The sequence below is a fragment of the Lactuca serriola genome, chromosome 4, assembly GCF_051521515.1.
Source record: "Lactuca serriola cultivar US96UC23 chromosome 4, Lser_US96UC23_V15, whole genome shotgun sequence".
Classification (NCBI taxonomy): Eukaryota; Viridiplantae; Streptophyta; class Magnoliopsida; order Asterales; family Asteraceae; genus Lactuca; species Lactuca serriola.
The window spans coordinates 311,640,910-311,665,229 of NC_136411.1; the positions used below are offsets into that span (position 1 = coordinate 311,640,910).

Consider the following 24,320-nt stretch of genomic DNA (forward strand, 5'->3'; position numbering starts at 1 on the left):
TTGAATGAAATTCGTTATTTCTTCGATGACACATCACCATTTAAAACAGATAAGGTATAAATTCATTAGTATGTTGTTATAGTAATGTTAGCATCGAGTGGATTTGTTAGCTACTGATAATAATATAATTGTCAGGTGTTCAATTCTCGTCAAGAATTGATGGATTAGGTGCAAAATATGACAAATACTTTAGGTTATGTAATCGTCATAAAAAATTCTAAACTTAACTTTAATGTTGTATTTCAATGTGACCGTGGAGGTACATACAAAAGTACAAAAATCCCTAAAAAAAACAGGGACAAAAAAAATTAATTGTCCATTTAGCCTACAGAGTAAATATTCGTCAGTAGAAAATTCTTTGAAGATAAAAATGATATGTAAATTTCATAACCATGAACCGTCATTATATTTGGAAGGTCATCCTTATCAACGCCGGCTAACTGAATATGAATGTCGAATAGTGGGAGATTTGTTGAAAAAAAATGTCAAACCAAAAGATATAAACTAAAGTTGTAAAGTATAAGGGCAATATAAGTACAAGAGCATTTACTATAAATTTGAAAAGTAACATCTTTATTAATTTACAATAACCATCGTTGCCCAAGTACACTTTAATATATTTTTTAATATAAAAAAAAGGATAATTTCATATATACCCTAAATAAAAAGCTAAATATCATCAAGTGAGTTTAAAAGAAAGCACAAGTGTCCGCGATGTGGTGAATACGGACACCGTGAAAAGACATGCAAGAATGCTGCACCTCAAAGTTTGAATACAAATGAAACATCCACCTCAGAAAGAAGGAACAAATGTCATCGATAGTCGTTCATTTTCAAATGTGTTTTTGTAGTTAAACGTATTTTGTTTTTGAAAGCTTGATAGACTTGTTTGAGGCACATATGGATGGAAACGTCCATATGAAAAAAAAAATGTCTTGTGGTTTTTTATTTGTTGAACTCGGTATCTTATGTTTGACTTCTTAAAATACATGTATCTGTTTTCAAAGCAAACATGGTATTTCTGTGTGATGGAATTAATGAAACAATATTTGGATATATTGTTTAACTGAAAAAGTCATATTTTATTGCATTTTAGGTAGTTTCATCGAAAATGGCAGAACTTAAAGAAAATATTGTAGTAGTTTTAGCTTATGCATTGTCACTTGTTGCTTTAAGGGTATTAGAGTAGATATGAGAAATCGTTACTGTAGCAAAAGAGTTGGTATAAGAATTCGTAATTCTTTTTTGTTGTTTTGTTTTAAATATATTAACTATTTTTTTTAAATGATCATTTTTGGGTAAATATGATATTTTGTAAATTTATAAAGGTAAAGATGATATTTTAAACTTAGATTAATAATAAGGGTATAATAGTCATTTTATAAATATAATGATTAAAAAATGATTTAAAAAAAGTTTACGACAAATATGATATTTTGGATGTTTATTTAGGGTATATATGATATTTTAATATTAGAGAGGTTAAATATGATATTAAATCCTTTATTTAGGGTATATATATGAAATTATCCCTAAAAAAATATCAATTCTTAACTGACATATATCAACTCAATATCAATTCCGTAGCTAAATCATGAATATTTGTTACGAAATCGAAACTCGTAGCTATTTTACTATAAAATATGCTACAAAATTTTTGGTTGTAACTAGTTTGTTATGAACTTGTTATAGAATTCATATTCTTAGCTACTTGGCTAGAAAATTCGCTACGGAATCAAAATTTGTAGCTAGTTAGCTACAAAACTGAAATCCGTAGTTAAAGAATATGCTACGGAAACATTACTACGGATTTGGTTACAGAAAAATTGCTACGAAATTTGCTATGGAATAATGTTACGGAAATGCTATGGAACTCAAATTGCAACGAATAGATGTCGTAGAAACTATCATAGCAAAATTGCTACGAAATTATAATTCCGTAGCTAAACAGTTTGCTACAAGAAATAAAACTACGGAGTCTAATTGAAAATTTACGTAGCAAATTCCATAGTTATATGACTTTAGTTGCGGAATTTCATGTTTTTGCTATGAAATTTTTCCGTATTTAAATCGAATTTTTTTTCGTGGTGTTTATAGAAAACAATACATATTTTTTAATTATATATTTTTAATAGAGATACGTATTAGGCGGTTTGGTTTGGTTATTGGTCACGGTGAACCTTATTGTCATCAATAGGAACAATCATGAGATTATCGGTTAACAATAATTACATTAAAAAAAAATTAACAAACCATGTAAATCTATATTAAATTTATTGTTTACATATAATTAAATATATAAGATTATTGACTCGGTTTCCTTGTAAAACAAAAGTATGAGGACAAAATTTGACTTGATTATGTTTTTATGCAATTCCTTAAAAGGTAAATTTTGAAAGATAAATAAAAGTATGAGGACAAAATTTGAAAACATAATTGGAATATATTAAGTAAAAGGTTTAAAATAAAATTTTGAAAAACAAAAAGTAAATTTTGAAAGATAAATAAAAACATGAGGACAACATTTGAAAATTAAAATACCATTATATTCGGGATTTATATACATAAGATTTGATTGATGAAAGTATGATTTGCAATAATTATTTGTACATATAGATATTTATTCGTGTCTTTAGAATTACCCTTCATGGAATCATATATACTTTAATATTAATATCTATTTTAATTTTTTTTAACTTTTATAGTTATTATAAATAACATTTTTACTTTAATTTAAATTATGTTTTAATTTTTTTTTTTTGAAAATTTAGTTACAATAATCGTCAAGGTTTTTAAATTTTAGTTATCACATTAAAAAAAAAAAAAAAAGCTAATTTTTTTTCTTAACTATTTTCCTTTTTTTTAACTTTTTTTTTTACTTATATTTTTCATGTTTCGGATTAGCCTATATCCATCTTTAGATTAGATGACTTATGTGTTTTTTATGTTTCAGATTACTCTATAACTTTAAATAACTTATGTTTTTTCACGTTTAACAACTTTTGAATTAAATAAATTATATTTTTTTCATATTTTTTATTAATCTATAACCATTTAATCAACCAAAACTTAAACAATAAAAAATGGTATAGTCTTTTTTATAAAAGATATTTTTTTCATATTTTTTATTAATCTATAACCATTTAATCAACCAAAGCTTAAACAATAAAAAATGGTATAGTCTTTTTTATAAAAGATGAGGCCTATTTGCAAAAATATTTAAAAATAAATCAGAAATGAAATTTGTAAAAAAAAAAATCAAAAAGCATCTAATTTAATCGAGGAAAAATCAGAAATATAATTTAAATAAAAAAAATTCAGTAAGTTGAATAATAAGGTTAATTTAAATAGTTTAAATAATTGATTTAATAAAAAATAATGATAATTATAAACTAAATTACAACAAAATAATAATTAAAAAAAACATAAAAAATAAAAGGTGATGGCATAGATATGACAAAGGGTTTTTTTTTTAAGTTATAAGACCATACGGTATACCCACCACATACCACATATGTGGTGGGTGTCACATCAATAACACATTTTCCTACCACTATCATGGGATACCTACCACTAACACACCACTCCATCTCATTTTTTATTTAAATTTAATTTAAAAATACATTAAAATCATTTTTTTAATACTAGTTTTTCCATTAATTTAAAATACCAAATTACATTAAATAAAAACTACATTAATTGAAATAAAAAAAATAACAATAAAAATAAAAATTACATTAGTTAAAATAAAAAAAAATTTAAAAAAAAACTAAAAATTCCAACCATAAATAAATAAACTACCCCCTACGTCTACGTCGGGTTCGAACCGACTCTTTCATCGCTTGGAAAAGTTCCAAGTCTTCGCCCTCGAGGTCATCCGCTTTCATTTTCAAAATTTTCATATCGGTTTTTGTTTGGAGCGTCTCTTGTGCCACTTGAAATGATGATTTTGCTTCGATCATTTTTTGTTCCATCCGAGTCATCACCTCGACCTTCGTTTCTTGAATTTGCACGTATCGATCAAAATTTATCGCCAAACATATCCATCAAACTAGAATTTGAAGATGTTGAAGCCGCTTTTTTTGCTTTATTTCTTCCAACGGGTCGACGAAGAGGTTGATCGTTTTCAAGATCTAGCGGATCGTCGTTGATGTCGATGTGTGTTCGGCCGTCCGATTGTTGGAAAGTTGCATCGGGGTTTCTCGAACGCTTTGAACCGGAAGATTGCGAAGTGCCTTCCGTTTGCTCTTTCCATTTTGGGGCGTCTTTCAATTTTAGCCACGGTTTCATATACGAAAAAGCTTTGCATGTTGGCGTTGTTTGTTCAAATTACTCCATGGCCGCCTTGAAAACATCAAAATCGTTCGAACCACTTTTGCGTATGTTTAGGAGGTTGTTGTAGATTCCTCCAAACTCGGTGCATTTTAGTCGAATATCTCGCCATTTCGAAGTAATTTGATCGGCGTTTCGAGTTTCAATTTCCATTAACTCGTAGAAAATGGCTCAGACTTTTTCCCAAAAACTTCTGTAAGGTTGACTATCGCCTACAATTGGATCTTGGGAAGCCGCCACCCATGCCTCCGCTAACTTTTCTTATTCTTCTTTTGACCATGGAACCCTTTCTTGGGCGGTAGTGGGTCGGGTCGGATCGCTTGCTAGGGGATGTAACTCGTCATTCATCACTCTAGCTCCTAAAATCAAAGACCCATTATCATTAAACGACTACAGACGTATAAGCTTAATGGGATGTGTGAGTAAGATCATAAGTAAAATTCTTTCCAATAGGATGAAATCTGTTATTGGGAAGGTAATCGGAGATGAACAATCGGCATATGTGGAGGGGCGTTGTATACTTGAAGGTCCGCTTATGATTAATGAGGTATGCTCATGGGCGAAGAGGGTTCGGAAAAAAATCCTGCTCTTCAAGGTTGACTTTGATAAAGCCTTGGATTCGGTGAATTGGCAATATTTGGATTCAGTCCTTGAACAGATGGGTTTTGGTAATAAATGGCGGATGTGGATTCGGGGTAGTTTGTCTTCGTCTAGAGCCTCAGTGATCATTAATGGATCCCCGACGAAAGAATTCCCCATATCTAGAGGCGTTCGTCAAGGAGATCCTCTATCCTCGTATCTTTTCATTATAGCTATGGAAGGTTTAAGTGTAGCTCTCAAAACGGCTTGCAACAAAGGCATGTTCAGTGGTGTCCAAATCCCCAGAAACAGTCTAAATATCTCCCACCTATTATACACTGACGATGCGTTGTTCATAGGTGAATGGTCTCGGACTAACCTAAAGAACCTTGCTCGTATTCTAAGATGTTTTCACATCTCATCGGGACCTAAATTTAATTTTCATAAATCAAAGGTATTCGGTATCAGAACCTCCATGACGGAAACTGTGAATTGGGCTAACTTATTGGGTTGTGCTGCGGGTGCTCTTCCGTTCGTTTATCTTGGTGTCCCAGTTGGCGCAAATATGAATTTAATTAAAAATTGGAAGCCGGTTATCAATAAATTCCACTCCAAACTATCCTTATGGAAGGCTAAAACCTTATCGTTCGATGGTAGATTGACTTTAATTAAGTCAGTTCTTGGGAATTTGCCTACTTATTACCTATCGCTATTCAAAGCTCCAACGGGTGTGTTAGAAGAACTGGAGAAGATTCGAAAATCTTTCTTATGGGGTGGGTGTGACGAAAAGAAAAAAATTCACTGGGTTAGTTGGGATAAGGTGCTGACAGCTAAATGTAATGGGGGTTTGGGATTAGGTTCCATAAAAGCCTTAAATATTGGGTTACTTGTAAAATGGTGGTGGCGACTAAAGGATGACAGACATTCCCTTTGGGCTCGGGTGATTTATGGGATCCACAACTTAGCGGATAAGCCCTTTGAGTATCTTTCTAGAAACACATCTTGTGGCGTTTGGAATAATATCGGTAGAATTAAAAAGACACTGCTTGAGCAAGGTATAGACGTCCAAGACATATTCAGATTGGTGATCAAATCTGGGAATGAATTTATGTTTTGGTATGATTCGTGGCTCGGGTCAGGGAGTTTAAAAGTAAAATATCCCTCCTTATTTGAATTGGAATCCAGGAAACAATGCATTGTAGCTGACAGAATTAGTGGTTCGAATTATGGATGGAATTGGAAGTCTAGTCCTGGCCTGGGATTAGACCCTATTGTTAGCACCCTTTCTAGTGATGTTTCTGGCATTCATTTAAGGACGGGCTTAGACTATTGGAGTTGCAGGCTAAATGCTGATGGCAGGTACTCAGTCTGCTCTCTCAAGAAGATTGTTGATTCTATGTATGGGAACGTTCCTGATACTTTGGATATGGTATGGAGTAACGTGATTCCGATCAAGGTGTCATGCTTCATATGGAGGGCTGTCCAAGACAGAATTCCTACAGCTCTGGCTTTGGAGAAAAGGGGTATTATGGTAAACTGATTGCTATGCAATGCCTGTATTTGGTTGCCTGAATCTACCAATCATGTTTTGATGGAGTGTCCGTTTGCTACTATGATAAGAAACAACATCTTAAGCTGGTGTGGTGTACCATGTGACCTGCCCCCATTCAATAATGTAGGTGCTTTTCTTCATCTGGCAGCCACCTGGTGTAACAACCAATGAAAAAAGGAAATGTTTGTTGTCATATGTTATTGCTTGCTTTGGAATCAATGGAGGTTTAGGAATAAACGATTATTCCATATTGAAGGTACTTTGCCTTTTCATGGTTCTGAAAGTATTAAGCTTATGGCCTTCTATTGGCTGAAGCAGGGGTAAAAACGAAATATGTAGTTGGGATGAATGGTTAGTTTCTACTTTTAGTGGTTTGTAATCCTTTTATGTATCTGGTTCCATTTTCTAGTTTCTTGCTAGATTTGGGTACATTTTTTTTATAATATATTTGCCGTTTCCAAAAAATAGATATTGTAAGGACCAAATCTTTGATTCCATTATATCGTTGTCTTTTAACTGGTTTTGTAGTTAAAACGCAAAAGGTATTGAAGAATTTGATCGAGACTAGTTGCAACATCCAATTTAATTGTATTTTCTTTTATAGCTAGTAGTGGTTATAACTTATAATATTCAGCCCGTTGAAAAAAAAAATGAAGGAAGTTGAGGTGTCAGTGAAAAACAAGAAATTCAATATTTTTGGATAATTTGCAATTTCACTTTGAATAGTTTTTCTTGTTTCACTTTTTGCCTTTTTGGTATTAAGTTAGATATTTTTTTTTATATGTACATTATAATTTCGATGTTTGTCATTCCCATATCATCTTACAAGTCTCTGCCTTCTTAGAAACTCAAGTCGTTCAGAAATCTCTGCACATTTCCTTTTTGTTTCCGCAACTTGTCTCTCCAAATCCTCCACCTAATCAAAATAATAATATAATTAAAATAATAATAATAACCATGTTTTTTGGTAATAATTTGGACTCACCTCAGACTTCAACTCAGTCTCCTTTTGAGCATACCGGTCACACCTGCAAAAAAAAATCATAAGGGTAGATCCGTAAATTCATATAAGTGGTTGTCATAAATGTAAATTAGGTACATTAGGTACACAGTAACTTTTACCTTGTGAAAAGTTGGATATTGTCATTGATTATTCGATCAATATCATCTCCACTTGCCACTTCTTGAACAAAACCCTTATCATAAAAAAATAAAAAAATAAAGGATATTTCAATTTTCAGGCATTCGAACAAAAGGGTATAATTGTCAAATAGCAAAAGTAAGAAAGTGTTTATGTAACAATGAAAGATGAAAATTTACAGATGTCATGGTTGCAAATCCAGGAGGCGCACGAGCCACAGGTATGTTATTGTTGTAAACGGTTTGACTTTGACTTTGACCATGGTTAGGCATCTGTTGACCAGTCAAATTGGGTCTTGGGTCAACCGGAAGACAGTGAATTGACTGGTCAACGGTTTGACCTTGTGTGTGCATTTTGCGCAAAAAACTTTGATCAGGTTGGTGCCCAATTAAGTGACAGTGGTTTTTCCTGTAATTTTTTTATACGAAAATCATAATATTGCAGTAATAAATAATATTAATTATTTTTACTTGGGGTTGTGTAAAAAAACTGAAACTGAATCAAAAACATTATTTTTTTTTTTATAAAAATCAAATTTTGGGGTTCAGTTTTGTTTTCTTTTATATATAAAAAAAAAAAAAACCATGGAATGGAATCATGAATTCCAATTCCATTTATGACTAACCAGTATTCCATTTGCATCTGTTTAAGCTTCAATTCCAGCCTTGAAAACAGAGAAGATCTTTCAAAATCCTGTTTGTCATGTGCTGGTTCTATGAAATTTGCTTCAAGAACTCCAACAATTCCATACCCTTTTGAATGCCCTTCTCCGGTTACTTTCCAAAAAGGCTGCGCAACATTTTCAATATATTAGACAAAGTTACATAAATGGTCCCTGTGGTTTACCAAAGGTCACAAACTCAGTCCCTGCTACCTAAAACTTGCATGAATGGTCCTTTTTGCTAACTCCGTTAGTGTGAGGGTAATTTTAATTAATTATTTATTTTTTATAGCTTTGTAAAATGACATTTTACAAAGTTTAAAGTGAAAGGGATCAAAGTGACATTTTAAAAAAGGGAAAAAGATGGAAAAGCCACAAACTCATAAACATAAAATATAGACAAAATTACATAAATGGTCCCTATAGTTTACTCATGGTCACAAACTCAGTCCCTGCTACCTAAAAAGACCAAATTACCCTCACACTGACGGACGAAAAACTAGCAAGGACTGAGTTTGACATCTTTGGTAAACCACAGGGACCGTTTATGTAATTTTAGGAGTACATACTACATATTACATACCCGAATAAGACGATTTTTATGGTATACATTAAATCCAGTAATTGGAAGAGCAGGAGCTTCTTTGATAAATCCAAGAGTTGTCACCACAACAGCCTACAAATAATAAAAGAATATAAAAAAAAATCACATGCTCAAAAGGGTAAATATGGAAACATGTAAAATATATATATATAGAGAGAGAGATCTTACATCTTTCATTGAATTGGCTTGTGGTCTGTAGGTGACTACTTGTTGATGTTTCAAATCATCAGCTATATTAAACTGCTCTACTGGTTTTCCTCTCAAGAAAATTTTAAAGTTTTTAAATTTTTTGAGGTATAACATAGAAGCATACGCCTGAAAAGAAGAAATATATATATAATTATACATCATGATGATGTCAAAATTATAAAAACAATGAATAAATATAATTGTGTATAATTACCCTTAATGAATGAAGAAGTTGGTTGGATATATGGGCTTGTTTTTCAGCTTCTTTTTTGCTTGATTTGGATGATTGATTAGCTTCATCTCTCAATTTTATATCCTATATCAGAAAAACAATTAATCATATTATTAAATTTAAAAAAAAAATCATAGTAACTCATAATAATATTAATACCTCATCATCCTCATCAAAGTTTAATTCATAAATGCCTTCATCATTCAGCCATAAGTTGTATATTAACACCTTTGTCCCATGTGGCCCAATATCTTCAAACTGAGAAAGTTTATACAAATTTTAAAAACATAAATAAATAAATAAAGTTGTTGAATATAAATGATTAAATAAACCTGTTGCATTAAATCGTCTTTTGAAGAAAATGGAGACCATTCAAGAATTGTGTTCAAGTTAGTAGACCAATCATCCTGAGAGCCATATATTAAAGGCTCTGCCCAATGCTTTGAGATATCAAAATCAATCTGCAAAAAAAAATTATATAAGATTAATAAAGAAATAAAATAGATTTATAAAAAAAACATAAAGAATTTTCATTTTCATATATCTACCATGGGAACAATAACATCATCTTGTCCAGTTTTGCGTAAAAATGTATAGGATAAAAGACCAACACTTTGAGTTGCTTTGCTACAAGATAAAGTTTATAAAATAACATTAATAACAAATTAATTAAAAGAATAAAATAATATTAAAGAAATTAAAAGTTTAAAACATACCCTTTTCGAAATGCACGACTGAAAACTATCACATCAGCTCCTAATCTCATAGTGCTTGTCTTGAATCCATTTCCATCTGAAAAAAGTAAGAATCTTTCAATTGTCAAGATTTTATATTACATTAAAAGTCAACAACAAGTGCTAAAAAGTCAAAGATTGAAATAGTTGTTAACACTTACATTGTCCAATAGTGTTGTTTGACTTTTTTGTGGAGTATCCTAAGCTCATGCACTTTCGCATGCCTTCAGGGTCCATTCCACCTCCATCATCTGCAACAACATTTCAGTTTGACTAGTCAACATTGATATTGATATATTTAGAAACATTATAACAATCAATATGAAAGTAAAAATACATGAAGAATGTTACCAAGGAAAAGTAAAGCAGGAGAATTGTCCCTTTTGCTGTAGATTCTGTCAACTTTTACAAAAGTCGCACCATTGTTGATCTGGTATACAAGATTAACCATAATAACATAATTAGAAACAAATGGGAAACAGTTGAAAAGAATATATATTGTTTTACTTTTATTGATGAAATTCTAGATATCTATAACTAATGATTACCTCATCAACAGCATTATCCAAAAGCTCAGCAATTGCTGCCATAAAAAGCAACTACACTGTAAGTATTATCAGTTTATCACATATCTTTATTTGTTTACTAGTTAAAGATTCATGTTGCAATGTCTTAATATTTGGAATAAATGAGTCTTATTATATTTACTACTCTAGAAATATAAAGAAGCATGAATAAACTTAATAAAAGATGGGATTTCTTTATAAGAAACTATTGCTTCTACATTTTCTCAAATCCTGAGAAGAAAAAGAGGGAAAAAAAACCAGAAACTTTTAAGTCATACCTCCAAAAGCCCATTTGTGTGATGTTGCATTTGAATGAAGAAATTTTGGATGTACACGAGCATGTTCCAATTCATCTGCAATAAACCAGAACTCCATTCAGTGATTCTGCTAGTCAAACATGTATGTATGTTCTAGTCGACTATAAGCTAGTGGTGTGTAACATTTTTTTTCATTTCTATACAGATGACAAGTTCAGTAACAGTGTAAATGTGTAATGTCAGAAATCTAGGGGAAGCAGCAAAGAGGGAGGGAAGAGACACGCTCCATATACTACAGAAATAGCAATCATTTCCTTTTTGACAAAATTCAAGCTACATTGGTATATTTATCCATGGTAATCTTTACAAATAATTGCCCATAAGAATTCCCTATTTTGTATTTGGGCATCAATAGTAGGTCGAAAGTTATATCGATCCAATGTAACAACAATACCATCACAGAACCTCTTTAGATTAATGGAAGTACCTGTCTTTGTGCCAGATCAATACATTTTTGTGAAATTAAACTTTAGCTACTGATACTCCCTTCATTCCCAAATTTTTGAGTGAATTTTGCAAAAGTAACAACAAAAAATTGCAGATTAAATGTAAATCGCCATAATGTTACTATTCGTGAACCCGAAACTGGATTACACAGATCTAATGGAATAATACAAAGGGGTGTATGTAGTAAACCTTGGGAAGGAGTCCATTTTACTGGACCAACATCAAACACTCCTGCTTTCCAAAAGCTCCGGTTCTCCAATCTCCGATCGTCGGACTCGATTGTTCCGTCATTCTGAACTTCTGGTCGACTTGATCGATCACCGTCTTCATCGTCGCTATCCAGAATCTCTACAACGTTGGTCTTCTTCTCTAAAATTCCCGACATTATAAGCGAGCAATTAATTGATAATCCAAGAAGAAATTTTATCGTTTTGATGGTTGAATATTTAATTAGGGTTTTAACCAATTTCGACAGAAGAGGGGTTTTTTCTTCTTTTTTTTCTCCTGTTTGGGTGCTTTCGGTTTCAGTTTGCAGGTGAAAGTAAAATATAAAAAAATGGTGTGATTGTTCTCGTTTTATTTGTTTTCTCTCAAACAGCCCTTCAATTTAAAGATATTGTCTTTTTTAGTCCTTTGTTTTTCTTGTAATAAAAGACTAAACCTTCTCTTTGACACATGTCCTTTTTCTAAACCTTCTCTCATACTTCGACATTTTCATTTTCTATGGCTTTCTTAACTTTTTCCCGCTTAATTGATCATATCCATAAATCATCGTTGAAAATTAGCAATTATAATTTAATTGTACTCTCACACACAGTCTCATAAGGATAGACTTTTTAACTATACGAACGAGAAATCAACAATTGATGAGCGAGATTGTTGAGTTAATTAGCATAATGTAGAAGGTAATCGTTTCCAAAATTATTTCTCAATCTCTCTAACCATAAAATCATGGTATCTTTCACTTTTGCTTCCATATGATGATAAAAAATGCAATGATCCTTCTATGGTTTCTTATGCAGAGATAAAAAAAAATTATTGATATCTGGGAAGTATTGGGCATTGGTGGAAACTGATGGGTTTTACACAAAATAACATCATATGTATTCATGCAAACCCTAATGCTTGGATCTAGGTTTCTCTATTGTACATGTTATTCATCCAAGACTTGCAAACCCTAGATCTAGTGTATATAATCAAAATTAACTTGACAAATCAGATCTAGATGATTACCTCTTGTTGAAAGCTTGAATCTTCTTGTTCTTGGAGCTTAGAGTCACAAATGTCACTCCTCTAATGGCTTACAAACACCACAAGCAAGAGGATGATTTTGGAGAGAGGTTGGAGGCTTAGAAAATCGGCTCTAGTACTCTTAGGAGAAGGGTGGCCGATTTTAGGAGCCTAAGGGGTCTATTTATACTTATGTTGCTAGGGTTTCAATCAAAACCCTAATTGGATAGCTTAGGCCTTAAGCAGTCCAAATAACCTTCCATAATAAGGTCTTGGACGAAATCTAGATGGGTTCCTACCCACAATTTCGTCCACCCCCTTATCCATGAAGGATTCCCAGCCCAAATCAACTATCACACAATTGACAGTTCCAATCCCTTTTATTTAATTAATCTCTTTTAGCCACAGAATCAATTCTTAATTAATTTCTGTCTAATATTAATTAAACTATATGATTTCTCCTTTAATATATTATTCATATAACATATTAATAGATCATAATAACCTCTTTATTCATAAATCATCCTATCATGTTGCTTTGGTGAATGCAACCCAAAAGGACCATGCACAACCGGGTCAAGTAATTACCAAATATAGTTACGGGCTTAGACACTAATCCAACAGTCTTCCACTTGGATAAGTCTAGTAACTACAAATGTAAATACAATCTGATTAGCAATCGTAAGTCTCAAAGACGTTGTCAAACTCTGATCTTATCAATAAGTTGTCCTTCAGATAAGGGATCGTATAATCCTCTGTTCTTGATATCATGCGGACAATCACATGGAACATATTCATACTTATTGTCCAGCAGTTTGTTTCTCGATCTCAGATTTGTCTGACATAGAACTTAATTGAACACATCAATTCAGTCCTGACCGGGCCCGGCACATAAGTCAAACAAAATCATCGAGGGGCCCTGATATCGCTTTTACACTATTAGGATAAAAGGAACAGATAAACTTCGACTTATATGCATTTACTATTCACTAATCAAATCATACACAACAATGTGTTTTATAACATCAAGTTACTGACGCGTTTACGCATTATCAATGTACAACCAATTAGCCAACAATAAACCATATATCTTGGTTTTTAGACCATATGATATTATCATCTTGCGATCACTCGTGATTAATTCCATGAAGTGATTCCAACAAGCGTGGGTTTATTCCAATGCTCGAAACTCGTTCATAAGCACTCATGAACGTTGTAGCAAACTTTTGCTATGTCTAACACACTTTAGACAATCTACACATCAATTCATGACAGTCTTCATTCATACCTACTTCCAACATATGAACGACTGTGGACCGTTCAAATAATCTTATTATTCAGGAAGTCAAAACATGCAACATAAAACAATAGGTAAAAAATTAACACAAGACAGTAACTTTACTCATAAATAATACCATTTATTGAATCATCAAATGTCAATTACGTTTATATATTACACGTTTCTAAACTGTCTAATCTAAACTAATATCATCCCTCAACCCAATGCTCCTAGCTTGCTGCAGGTGCTTAACCCTACTCAGTCCCTTCGTAAGCGGATCTACTGGGTTATCCTCCGACGATACCCTCTTTACTATGAGGAATCATTCTTTTACCCGATGTCGAATAAAGTGACATTTTTTGTTGATATGTCGAGATCTACCATGATCCCTCAGTTCCTTGGTCAAGGCAACCGCTCCTTCGTTATCACAGAAAATTTCCATGGGCTCCTATATGGCTGGCACAACTCCAAGGTCTCCAATGAAATTCTTCAGCCATATTGCCTCTTTTGATGCTTCGCTCGTTGCAATGTACTCTGATTCACACGTTGAATCAGCTACGGTCTCTTGCTTGGAACTTTTCCAAGTTACTGCTCCTCCATTAAGGGTAAAGACCCAGCCCGACTGCGAACGGTAGTTGTCTCTGTCGGTCTAAAAACTGGTGTCACTGTACCCTCACACCTTTAAGTCATCACTCCCATCGACGACTAGAAACCATTCATTGGTCCTCCGCATGTACTTAAGAATATTCTTGACTGCGATCCATGTGCTTTGCCAGGGTTCCCTTGATATCTGTTGACCATGCTCAAAACAAAGGCCACATCAGGGCGAGTACAATTCATAGCATACATGATCGAGCCAACTGCGGAAGCATAAGGTACTCGACTCATCTCTGCTATCTCGGCTTCGGTACTCGAACTTTGAGTCTTACTCAATTTAGCATTACTTTGGATTGGTAACTCCCCTTTCTTGGAATTCTCCATACTAAAACGTTTTAGCACCTTGTCCAAGTAAGTGTTCTGACTAAGTCCTATTAGTCTTTTACTCATGTTTCTCACTATTCATATTCCCAAAATATAGGTAGCTTCTCCGAGGTCCTTCATAGCGAAGCACTTCCCAAGCCAGGACTTTACTTCCTGCAGCGTCAGGATGTCGTTTCCTATGAGTAGTATGTCATCGACATACAATACGAGGAAGCTCACTATACTCCCACTGTCTTTGACATATACACATGATTCATCCTCGGTTCGAAGAAAACCAAACTCTTTGACTTTCTCTTCGAAACAAAGATACCATATGCGAGACGCTTGCTTAAGTCCATAAATGGACTTCTCAAGCTTACACACTTTATTGGGATGCTCCGTATTGACGAAACCCTCTGGCTGAGCCATGTAAACATCCTCAGCCAACTTCCCATTAAGGAAAGCGGTTTTGACATCCATTTGCCATATTTCATAATCATGAAATGCAGTAATGGCTAGCATCACCCTAATAGACTTTATCTTTGCAACTGGTAAGAAGGTCTCATCATAGTCAACTCTGGGAGTTTGAATAAAGCCCTTTGCAACCAATCGCGCCTTATAAGTGTGCACATTCCCATCCATGTCGGTCTTCTTCTTGAAGATCCATTTGCACCCGACCGTCTTACGACCCGGTACATGATCAACCAGGCTCCAAACTTGGTTATCGTACATGGACTGAATCTCGCTGTCCATCGCCTCTTTCCACTCTGCAGACTCTGGGCCTGCCATGGCTTCCTTATAGCTGTTAGGTTCATCCAAATTCACTAGTTTACTATCACTAATGAACGTATCCCCTTCCATAGTAATATGAAAACCATAAAACTGGGGTTGAACCCTAACTCTTTCGGAACGTCTAAAAGGTAAGGACTCGTCAATCAGTTGAACCGGAGTTTCCTCCTCGGGTTGAGCGCCAGCGTTAGAGGTTCCTTCATCACTCGATTCTCGAATCTCTTCAAGATTGATTAGCCTCCCACTGTCCCCTTGGCTTATGAGTTCTCTCTCTCTCTCTCTCTCTCTCTCTCTCTCTCTCTCTCTCTCTCTCGGAAAACCCCTCTCCTTGCAACAAAGACAACATTGTCACTCGGTCTATAGAAGAGATATCCAAAGGACTTCTGCAGGTAGCCGATGAAAATACATCGCTCACTTCGAGGCTCGAGCTTGTCATGAGTCTCTCGTCTTACGAAAGCCTCGCAACCCCAAACCTTGATATGTGCTAACGAGGGAGCCTTCCCTGTCCATATTTTGTTGAGGTGTTTTGACAACCTTCTTTGTAGGGACTAAGTTAAGGATATGGGCGGCAGTCTCTAAGGCATACCCCCTGAATGAGATAGGTAGTGAAGCACAACTCATCATGGAACGAATCATGTCTAGCAAGGTTCGATTACGCCTCTCAGCTACACCATTCAACTGTGGTGTCCTAGGTGGCGTCAATTGCAAAACAATTCCGCATTCCTTGAGGTAGTCATGGAATTCAAGACTTAGGTACTCTCCTACTGAAGCATCTTGATTTTCCTACCCAACTGATTCTCCACTTCTTGTTTAAACTCTTTGAACTTTTCAAAGGTTTCTGACTTGTGCTTGATTAAGTAGATATACCCATATCTGCTAAATTCATCGGTGAAAGTCACATAGAAGCAGTTCGCATCCTTTGTGGTGGAACTAAAGGGCCCACACACATCGGTGTGTATGAGATCCAATAAACCCTTACCCCTTTCACAAGTGCTAGTGAAGGGTGACTTGGTCATCTTTCCAAGTAAACAAGACTCGCACATGTCATCGTCCCTAAGGTCGAATGACTACAATACTCCATCCTTTTGGAGTTGGGCTATGCGTTTCTTGTTGACATGTCCAAGACGACAATGCCACAAGCATGCTTTATCCATACTATTGGAAGAATCAACACACAACACATCATTTCCTAAGTTATCTACAACCATCACAGTTTCATATATTCCATTACAAGGCAATGCTTCAAAATATAAAACATTATTAAGATAAGCATAAATAGAACCCTTTTCATTATCAAATGAATATCTAAAACCTTGTCTATATAAACCATGAAATGAAATGATGTTTCTTGCCATATCTGGCGAATAACAACAATTGTTTAAATCTAAACCTAATCCATTACTAAGCATCAAGGAATAAACTCCGATCTTGGTGACAGACAACGATCTTCTATTCCCCATGATTAGATTTATCTTTCCATGCTCCACATCCTTTTTTCTTCTTAGTCCCTGCAAATCAGAACATATGTGAAAACCACATCCTGTATCAAGAACCTAAGAAATAGCATGTGATGAATCATTAGATTTAATTGTGTAAATACTTGCGAAAGATGACTTGATCTTCCCATCCTTGATGGCTTGCAGATATTTTGGGCAGCTTCTCTTCCAATGCCCTATCTTGTGGCAGTAGTGGCACTCTGCCTCCTTAGGGTTGGAGTTGGGCTTAGCAGAACTAACTTTGGTTCCACTAGAAGAGGTACCATCTTGGGACTTTCCCTTATGATGGCCCTTTGAGTGAGCCTTCCTCTTCTTGCCTTTCCTTTGACCTATTTCCAAGACAGGCGCAACAGTGGGAGTGGGAGTCGGTGTAACAGACTTATCCTTAAGATTGCTCTCAATAGTCCTCAACAATCCTTGAAGCTTGCTTAAGGTGACCTCTTCCTTATTCATCTGGTAGGTCATGCGGAATTGGTTGTAGCAGGGAGGAAAGGAGTGAAGGATGATGTTGATTGCCAGCTCTTCATCGAAGTTAACATTTAACTTCAGCAGGTGATCAACATATCTATGTATCTTTTGCAGATGAGCGGTAAGGGACTCTCCATTACCCATTTTGGCAGTGATCATCGAAGTGATGATCTCGTACCTTTCTTGCCTAGCGCTCTGGTGGTACCGGTCCAGCAATTCTTGATGCATTTCATATGGGTACATGTCCTCATAAGACTTTTGAAGTTCAGCAGTCATGGTTGCCAGCATGATGCAATGGACTTTCGTGGCATCACGCTCGTGGGCCTCAAAGGCGGCGATCTCATCAGGAGAGGCAGTGTTCACATTGATTTCCTCCAGCTTCTCATCGAGGACATATTCTTTGTCCTCATAACGAGTGACCATTTAGATGTTGTGGATCCAATCATTGAAATTGGACCCATCAAATATCACTCTCCCACATAAATTCATGAGTGAGAATGAGCTGGAGGAGTTCAAGTTGGAAGCATTGTTGTTGACGTTCGACATCTGAAATAGAAAAAGACAAAGTTTGATTAGAAATGAATCCCCAATTAAACACCCAAATGAGAAATTAGGGTTAGGATCCAACAACATTATTTACAAATTAGAAGAGGGATGGCGTAATCTAACATGCAAATAATTTGAAGGTAAGTGAATGAAGATTCACTAATTCTCCATCATGAAAAACAAAAAAGAGATTAAGTTTTAAATGTATTGAAAGCTGCTAGATCTTTTGAGATTCATTGAACTTTTCAATGGCATGTTTAAATCTTGATATGCCCCTCTAGTTTATGACTAGGATGTCGAGGCTCACAAAGCGAGTGTAAATAACCATGCAAATATACATGGTACCCTCATTGTTACAATCACCTATTCGATGTGTCGGTTAGCCGCACGCGCTCCATCGAACTATGACAAACAATGAGTCACCATTTGCCACCTTTTCTTATAGTCCAATTAGTGCGCTGGTTAACCACACAAGCTCCATTAACGTCTTAAAAAGGGTAAAAGTGTAATTTCATGGAACTGCATCAATTTCACTTTTACCTAAAGTAACTAAGAGAGTAAATTACACGAATGGTGTCTATAGTTTGGGGTAATTCGCGTGTTTCGTCGCTAACTTATTTTTTTAACTCGGAAGGTCCCTATTGTTTGTTTTTGTTACGCGTTTGGTCCCTACTATTTGTTTTTGTTACGTGTTTGGTCCCCGTCTTACCTAAAAAAACTATTATTTAAATAGGGAAAAATGGTGGAATAGGTAAGATAAGGTGAGAGGTGGGGCTGGAGGTGTGTTTATTTAAATAAATTTAAAAAATCAAGGGCAAAATAGTCTTTTTAGGAAAGACAAGGACCAAGCGCATAACAAAAACAAACAATAGGGACCTTCCGAGTTAAAAAATTAAGTTAGGGACCAAACGCGTAAATTACCCTAAACCACATGGACCATTCGTGTAATTTACTCTAACTAAGATTGGCAATTTGCAAAACATTTCGTTACTTTTATAATTTCATTATACTTTTAATGAGGAAATATTTGTCATATCCTACCCGTTTGGCTAACGACCCTCCACCAATCAAGGAAGCGGTGGGTGAGAGTGGACACCCATTAAACAGCCATTTTATACGTCATAACCTTATATCTCCTTATAGATCAGCTTCGTGAATGAGGCCTACTAACGGTAAGACTAGCATTTTAAGTTATATATATATATATATATATATATATATATATATATATATATATATATATATATATATATATATTAATCTTGTAATAATATAATGGTATACGGTGAATTTTAAACTTGTAAAATTCTAGGGTTTGAAATTTAAATAATTCAAAATAAACTTGTTAGTCAAAAATTTTAATTTCAAAACTTGAGGGCAAGTTTTGTACTTTTCCAAAACATAGAGGATCAAATAGAAAATAACTCAAAATTAAACAATTAATTTAATGATTATCTATATTTGACCTAATCAATTTTATTTGCAAGATAATCCAACAATTAATTCAAATAATCAAATAATTATCACACAAGTAATCTATTATTCAAATAATTGGTAATTATCTTTTGTTTTGGAAAGGATAAACATATAACAGTGATAAAACTCGGATTTTATAAGTTAAAAACGTTTTTGGCAATTATCCTTAAGCAAAACAGCAATAAATCCCGAAAATCACTCTGCTAGACGCTCCGACTCGCCGAGTCCCTTTATGGACTCATCAAGTCCACAGTGGGACTCGCCGAGTCGGTCAAGTAGATGGCACAAAAACCGATTTTTCAAGCAAGAACAAAACATATAGCATCAAATACAATTGAAGTCAATCAAGGCTCTGATACCACTGATGGGTTTTACACAAAATAACATCCTATGTGTTCGTGCAAACCCTAATGTTTGGATCTAGGCTTCTCTATTGTACATGCTATTCATTCAAGACTTGCAAACCCTAAATATAGTGTATATAATCAAAATTAACTTGGCAAATCAGATCTAGATGATCACCTCTTGTTGAAAGCTTGAATCTTCTTGTTCTTGGAGCTTAGAGTCACAAATGTCACTCCTCTAATGGCTTACAAACACCACAAGCAAGAGGATGATTTTGGAGAGAGGTTGGAGGCTTAGAAAATCGGCTCTAGTACTCTTAGGAGAAGGGTGGCCGATTTTAGGAGCCTAAGGGGTCTATTTATACTTGTGCTGCTAGGGTTTCAGTCAAAACCCTAATTAGATAGCTTAGGCCTTAAGCAGTCTAAAAAACCTTCCAGAATAAGGCCTTGGACGAAATCTAGATGGGTTCCCACCCACAATTTCATCCACCCCCTTATCCATGAAGGATTCTCAGCCCAAATCAATTATCACACAGTTGACAGTTCCAGTCCCTTTTATTTAATTAAGCTCTTTTAGCTACAAAATCAATTCTTAATTAATTATTGTCTAATATTAATTAAACTATATGATTTCTCCTTTAATATATTACTCAAATAACATATTAATAAACAATAATAACCTCTTTATTCATACAGCATCCTATCATGTTACTTTGGTGAAGGCAACCCAAAAGGACCATGCACAATCGGGTCAAGTAATTACCAAATATAGTTACGGGCTTAGACACTAATCCAACAGAAACACCAATCCTTTAAAATCAAATATTTCTTGGTTATCAAAGAAGGTGAGTTCATAGTCTTTTACGATTTGTCTGTATCTTTCAATTTCTAAACCTATTTAACTGAGTTTATAGTCTTTTACAATACTTTCTCTTTACTGTGGACCTAATTTGAATTTTGTTGATTGGATTGAAGATATTATTTCCTGGTTTTTCACCTTCTGTTGATTTTGGTCCATGTATTTGATTGATGAGTTTGAAAATCAATGATAGAGCTTTAACTTTGTTGAGTTTTTTTTGCAACCTTGTCGTTGGAGAAGCAAACCGATTCTTCCATATGATTTCCCGCGAAGTGTTTGCTAAAATGCTTGAATGGAAGCCTTGATTTTATTTGTCCGTTTCCCTGCTTCGAGTTGAGCCCTTTGTGGATGAGTGAAAAGATATGTGTTCTCTTGCTGTTTTATCATGTATCTTGTGTTTTGTTGAGTTAGTTTGCATCATTATCTAATTTATGTGTGGCTTTTTAGGAACTAACTACAACTACTCAATATAGAGCATCAATAAAACTTCTATCTCTATATTTTTTGTATGACATGGTTCAGTGTGCATAATGGCGGTGTTCTATAGGACAAGAAAGGCAGTTTAAATTTTAAATTACTTCTGGCATGATTATAGATATGAAATTTATTTATGTGCTATTGTTTCATTAATCAGACGGAAGAAACCATTCGACTATTTTTCTGCCCTCATGCAGCTATTCCACTTTAATTGCAGCTAGAAATCGAAAGAGACAACCTCTGAATCTTTTCCATTACTTTTGTTATGTTTGTCACTCTAAATATGCCCACATATGAATTTGTTACATGCTTCATTTATCTGCCATGGTCAGCCTCAATACCTTCTTTCTCTACTCAAAGTGGCAATAAAATCTTTGATCTATCTTTATTTGTTTCTATCAACTTTTAGTTGTTTTGATCAGTTTAGATACTCATCCATATAAAAAATATGTCTTTTTGATGTTAAGTTGATATTTTGTCTGCTATTATAATCAAAAGATTAAACATATAAATTGGCATGGAAAATGTAAGGTTTTTTTATAACATGACTTTGGGCTACATTTAGTTTGATATGGTGTTCGATCTATCAGAAGAGTATCATTTTTTTAACCCTATAAAAGATCTACACGTAAATACTTTTTATTTGATTGTCCGTATCCTTCCTTTTCATAGTTTACTCTTTTATATATGGCGGCCTAAAATCTATTTTACTTAATTTTCTTATATTACTCGAATGTGTTTAATGGTTAATCACTTGTTCGGGAGCTTCAGGTTATGAAAATGATGTTGCAATATACATAAAATGGAGGTGATCGCTTTGTAAAATTTGTTGGATTATTGAATAAAACGATACATAATGACTAACAAATTGTTGGAGAAGCTAAAAGAGTTGAGCTTGGGGTTAGCTTGGGGTGCTTTGTTACAAACCTCAACCTTTTACAATCCAAATCAAATGGTTACGTCGGTTACTTTGGTTGAACTGTACTGCATTCTCAATTTCAAGTATTTGACGTTTTTTCATTTCTTTTGATTATTATATAGAATGGTAAAAAAAATGCACACTTGATAAATCATGGCAAACCATTGGAGGCAGCTTTATAGGCGATTAGAAATTTATATATTTTTGTATAGATTATTATCTCTACTTAATCCAAATGTTTAAAGTTGAAATATTACTTTGTTTAATTTTGTAGTTCTCCTCTAAGATTGAAAGTTTTATTAGTCTTTTGTGCATTGGTAGGATTTGTTCGGCTTATTCAAGGTGTGGGATATTGTTGTGGTTGTTAGAAGAAGGGTCTGATAGTGTTAGAGGTTCATCGTTTCATTCGATTCGTAGGTACGTTACCTTTTGGGTAAGGTTATGATTAAAAAGGAACATAATTGGCCTAGGGAGCGTTATGTTCTCTCCTGAGGAGCGTGTCATGTCGGCTTTCAGGTTGAAGTAAGAACTTGGCGGTCTATTTTTTTCCTGATTGTGTGCGGTCATGTTTCGTCACTCCCAAACACATATTGGTCATGTCTCGAATGAATATAGTTGATCATGCTATATTGACACTAGACATGATTACATAACTGCCTAGGTTTACGGCGACGTCCAACATCAAAATACTTTTGTTTTGTTCTACTTATGACACTGGTTCGGGTACTTAGGTATGCTTGTATACCTTTTATAAAAATACTTATATTTTGAAGGTATACTTTTAGTTTAGAGAACTTAATACCCTTAGTGTTTATAGTTGTATACCATGTAAGTTTTGGTATACTTAGTTCACTATAAACAAGAGCTCTGATACAAATCTGTCACACCCCGAAACCGGAACGGCGGAATCGTTCTGGGCTGGAGGACGTCATGCGTAGTATCACAACAGTTGTATCATAGCAAGCATAGTAAACACAACCAAACATTGAATACATATATGAATAAGGTTTATGTTAGGTCCAATTTAGTGTTGCGTCTTTTGGGCTCGTTAGCTAGTCCAAGTTTTGTCTCCGGTATGGGCTTGTCCATCCGTGAGTTTTGTTTAGGGTTTATTATATATAGATGCTTGCATGCATTCTTAACATTAGATTGATAGAGATTTGATAGCGTACAAGTTCTTATCTTTTGTAACCCTAGAATCCTCTACATTAGAAGTTCTTCATCGAGCTCTGCTGAGGATTGAGTTAATCAAATCATTCGACACATTCAGATCCATACTTGTGTTTTTACATTACTGTTTGTGTTTCATTTATTTACCTGTTACAAAGATCTAATCGATCAAAGAGTTTTCGAACTCATCAATTGGTATCAGAGCAGGAGGTTGTGTAATTCATGCACATATCTTCTGTGAAAGAAGCAATTAGGGTTATTCTGCATTAACTGATATTTATTGAGCCATCACTCCATAATTGACGTATCTCTTTATTTATTTGTTTGCCCTAATATTACATATTACAAGTCTGATCTTTCAAACAGGTTAAACGATCAAGCATGGACGATTCTCAATCTAATCCTATCAACATCTCAAACAGCATTGGATCAACGACGAAGATTCTTATTCTATACACCCAGGATTACGAAGTTTGGGCTCATCATTTTGAAGACTATGTCATCGGATCTGAAGATAATGGGTATCTTATTTGGGAAGCCATTGTGTCTGGACCATTTGCTCACTCAGGAACATCCAAGATCATTAAAACTCAGAAAGAATATAATGATCTGTTAAAAGATGTTAAAGACGTTGCTCAAGACGAAAAGGAGAAGTTTCAGTGCAACATCAAAGCATTGAGACTGATCCGATTCGCTCTTCAATCTGACACGTTTAGGTTGGTGAGTTCCTGCAGTACCGCTAAAGAAATCTAGGATAGGTTGCGAGAGTTGTATTCCACAGATGAAGATTTAGAGCATTCTATTCAGACCTTGCTTTTGTCTGAGTTTGGTGAATTTAAGCAGAATTCTGATGAAACTGTCACTCAGACGTTTGATCGATTCAATCATCTTCTTAGCAAGATGATCAAACATGATATAGAAAGGAAGTTGATTGAACAGAAGATCACCTTTTT

The 24,320-nt window shown here is 34.4% G+C and overlaps 1 protein-coding gene across 1 annotated transcript; it reads right to left on the bottom strand.

Moving 5' to 3' along the window:
* Positions 1-7,135: 7,135 nt before the first annotated feature.
* On the bottom strand, positions 7,136-11,884 carry LOC145097285 (protein MICRORCHIDIA 2-like). Its single transcript, XM_079034822.1, has 17 exons — positions 11,544-11,884; positions 10,869-10,943; positions 10,573-10,607; positions 10,376-10,454; positions 10,186-10,275; positions 10,007-10,082; positions 9,839-9,917; positions 9,623-9,751; positions 9,450-9,548; positions 9,273-9,374; positions 9,038-9,184; positions 8,849-8,941; positions 8,230-8,393; positions 7,784-8,012; positions 7,586-7,659; positions 7,449-7,491; positions 7,136-7,379 (listed from the first exon to the last, which is right to left on the bottom strand). Exons 1-17 carry the CDS (start codon positions 11,737-11,739, stop codon positions 7,281-7,283), a joined length of 1,809 nt encoding a protein of 602 aa, XP_078890948.1. The 5' UTR covers positions 11,740-11,884; the 3' UTR covers positions 7,136-7,280.
* Positions 11,885-24,320: the final 12,436 nt, after the last annotated feature.

Coding starts and splice junctions, on each gene's coding strand:
- LOC145097285 (XM_079034822.1), bottom strand. CDS start 11,739: ATGTCGGGAATTTTAGAGAAGAAGACCAACGTTGTAGAGATTCTGGAT. Junction 8,394..8,848: donor ATAAAAATCGTCTTATTCGG/GTATGTAATATG, acceptor AATGTTGCGCAG/CCTTTTTGGAAAGTAACCGG. Junction 7,492..7,585: donor AATATCCAACTTTTCACAAG/GTAAAAGTTACT, acceptor TTTTTTTTGCAG/GTGTGACCGGTATGCTCAAA.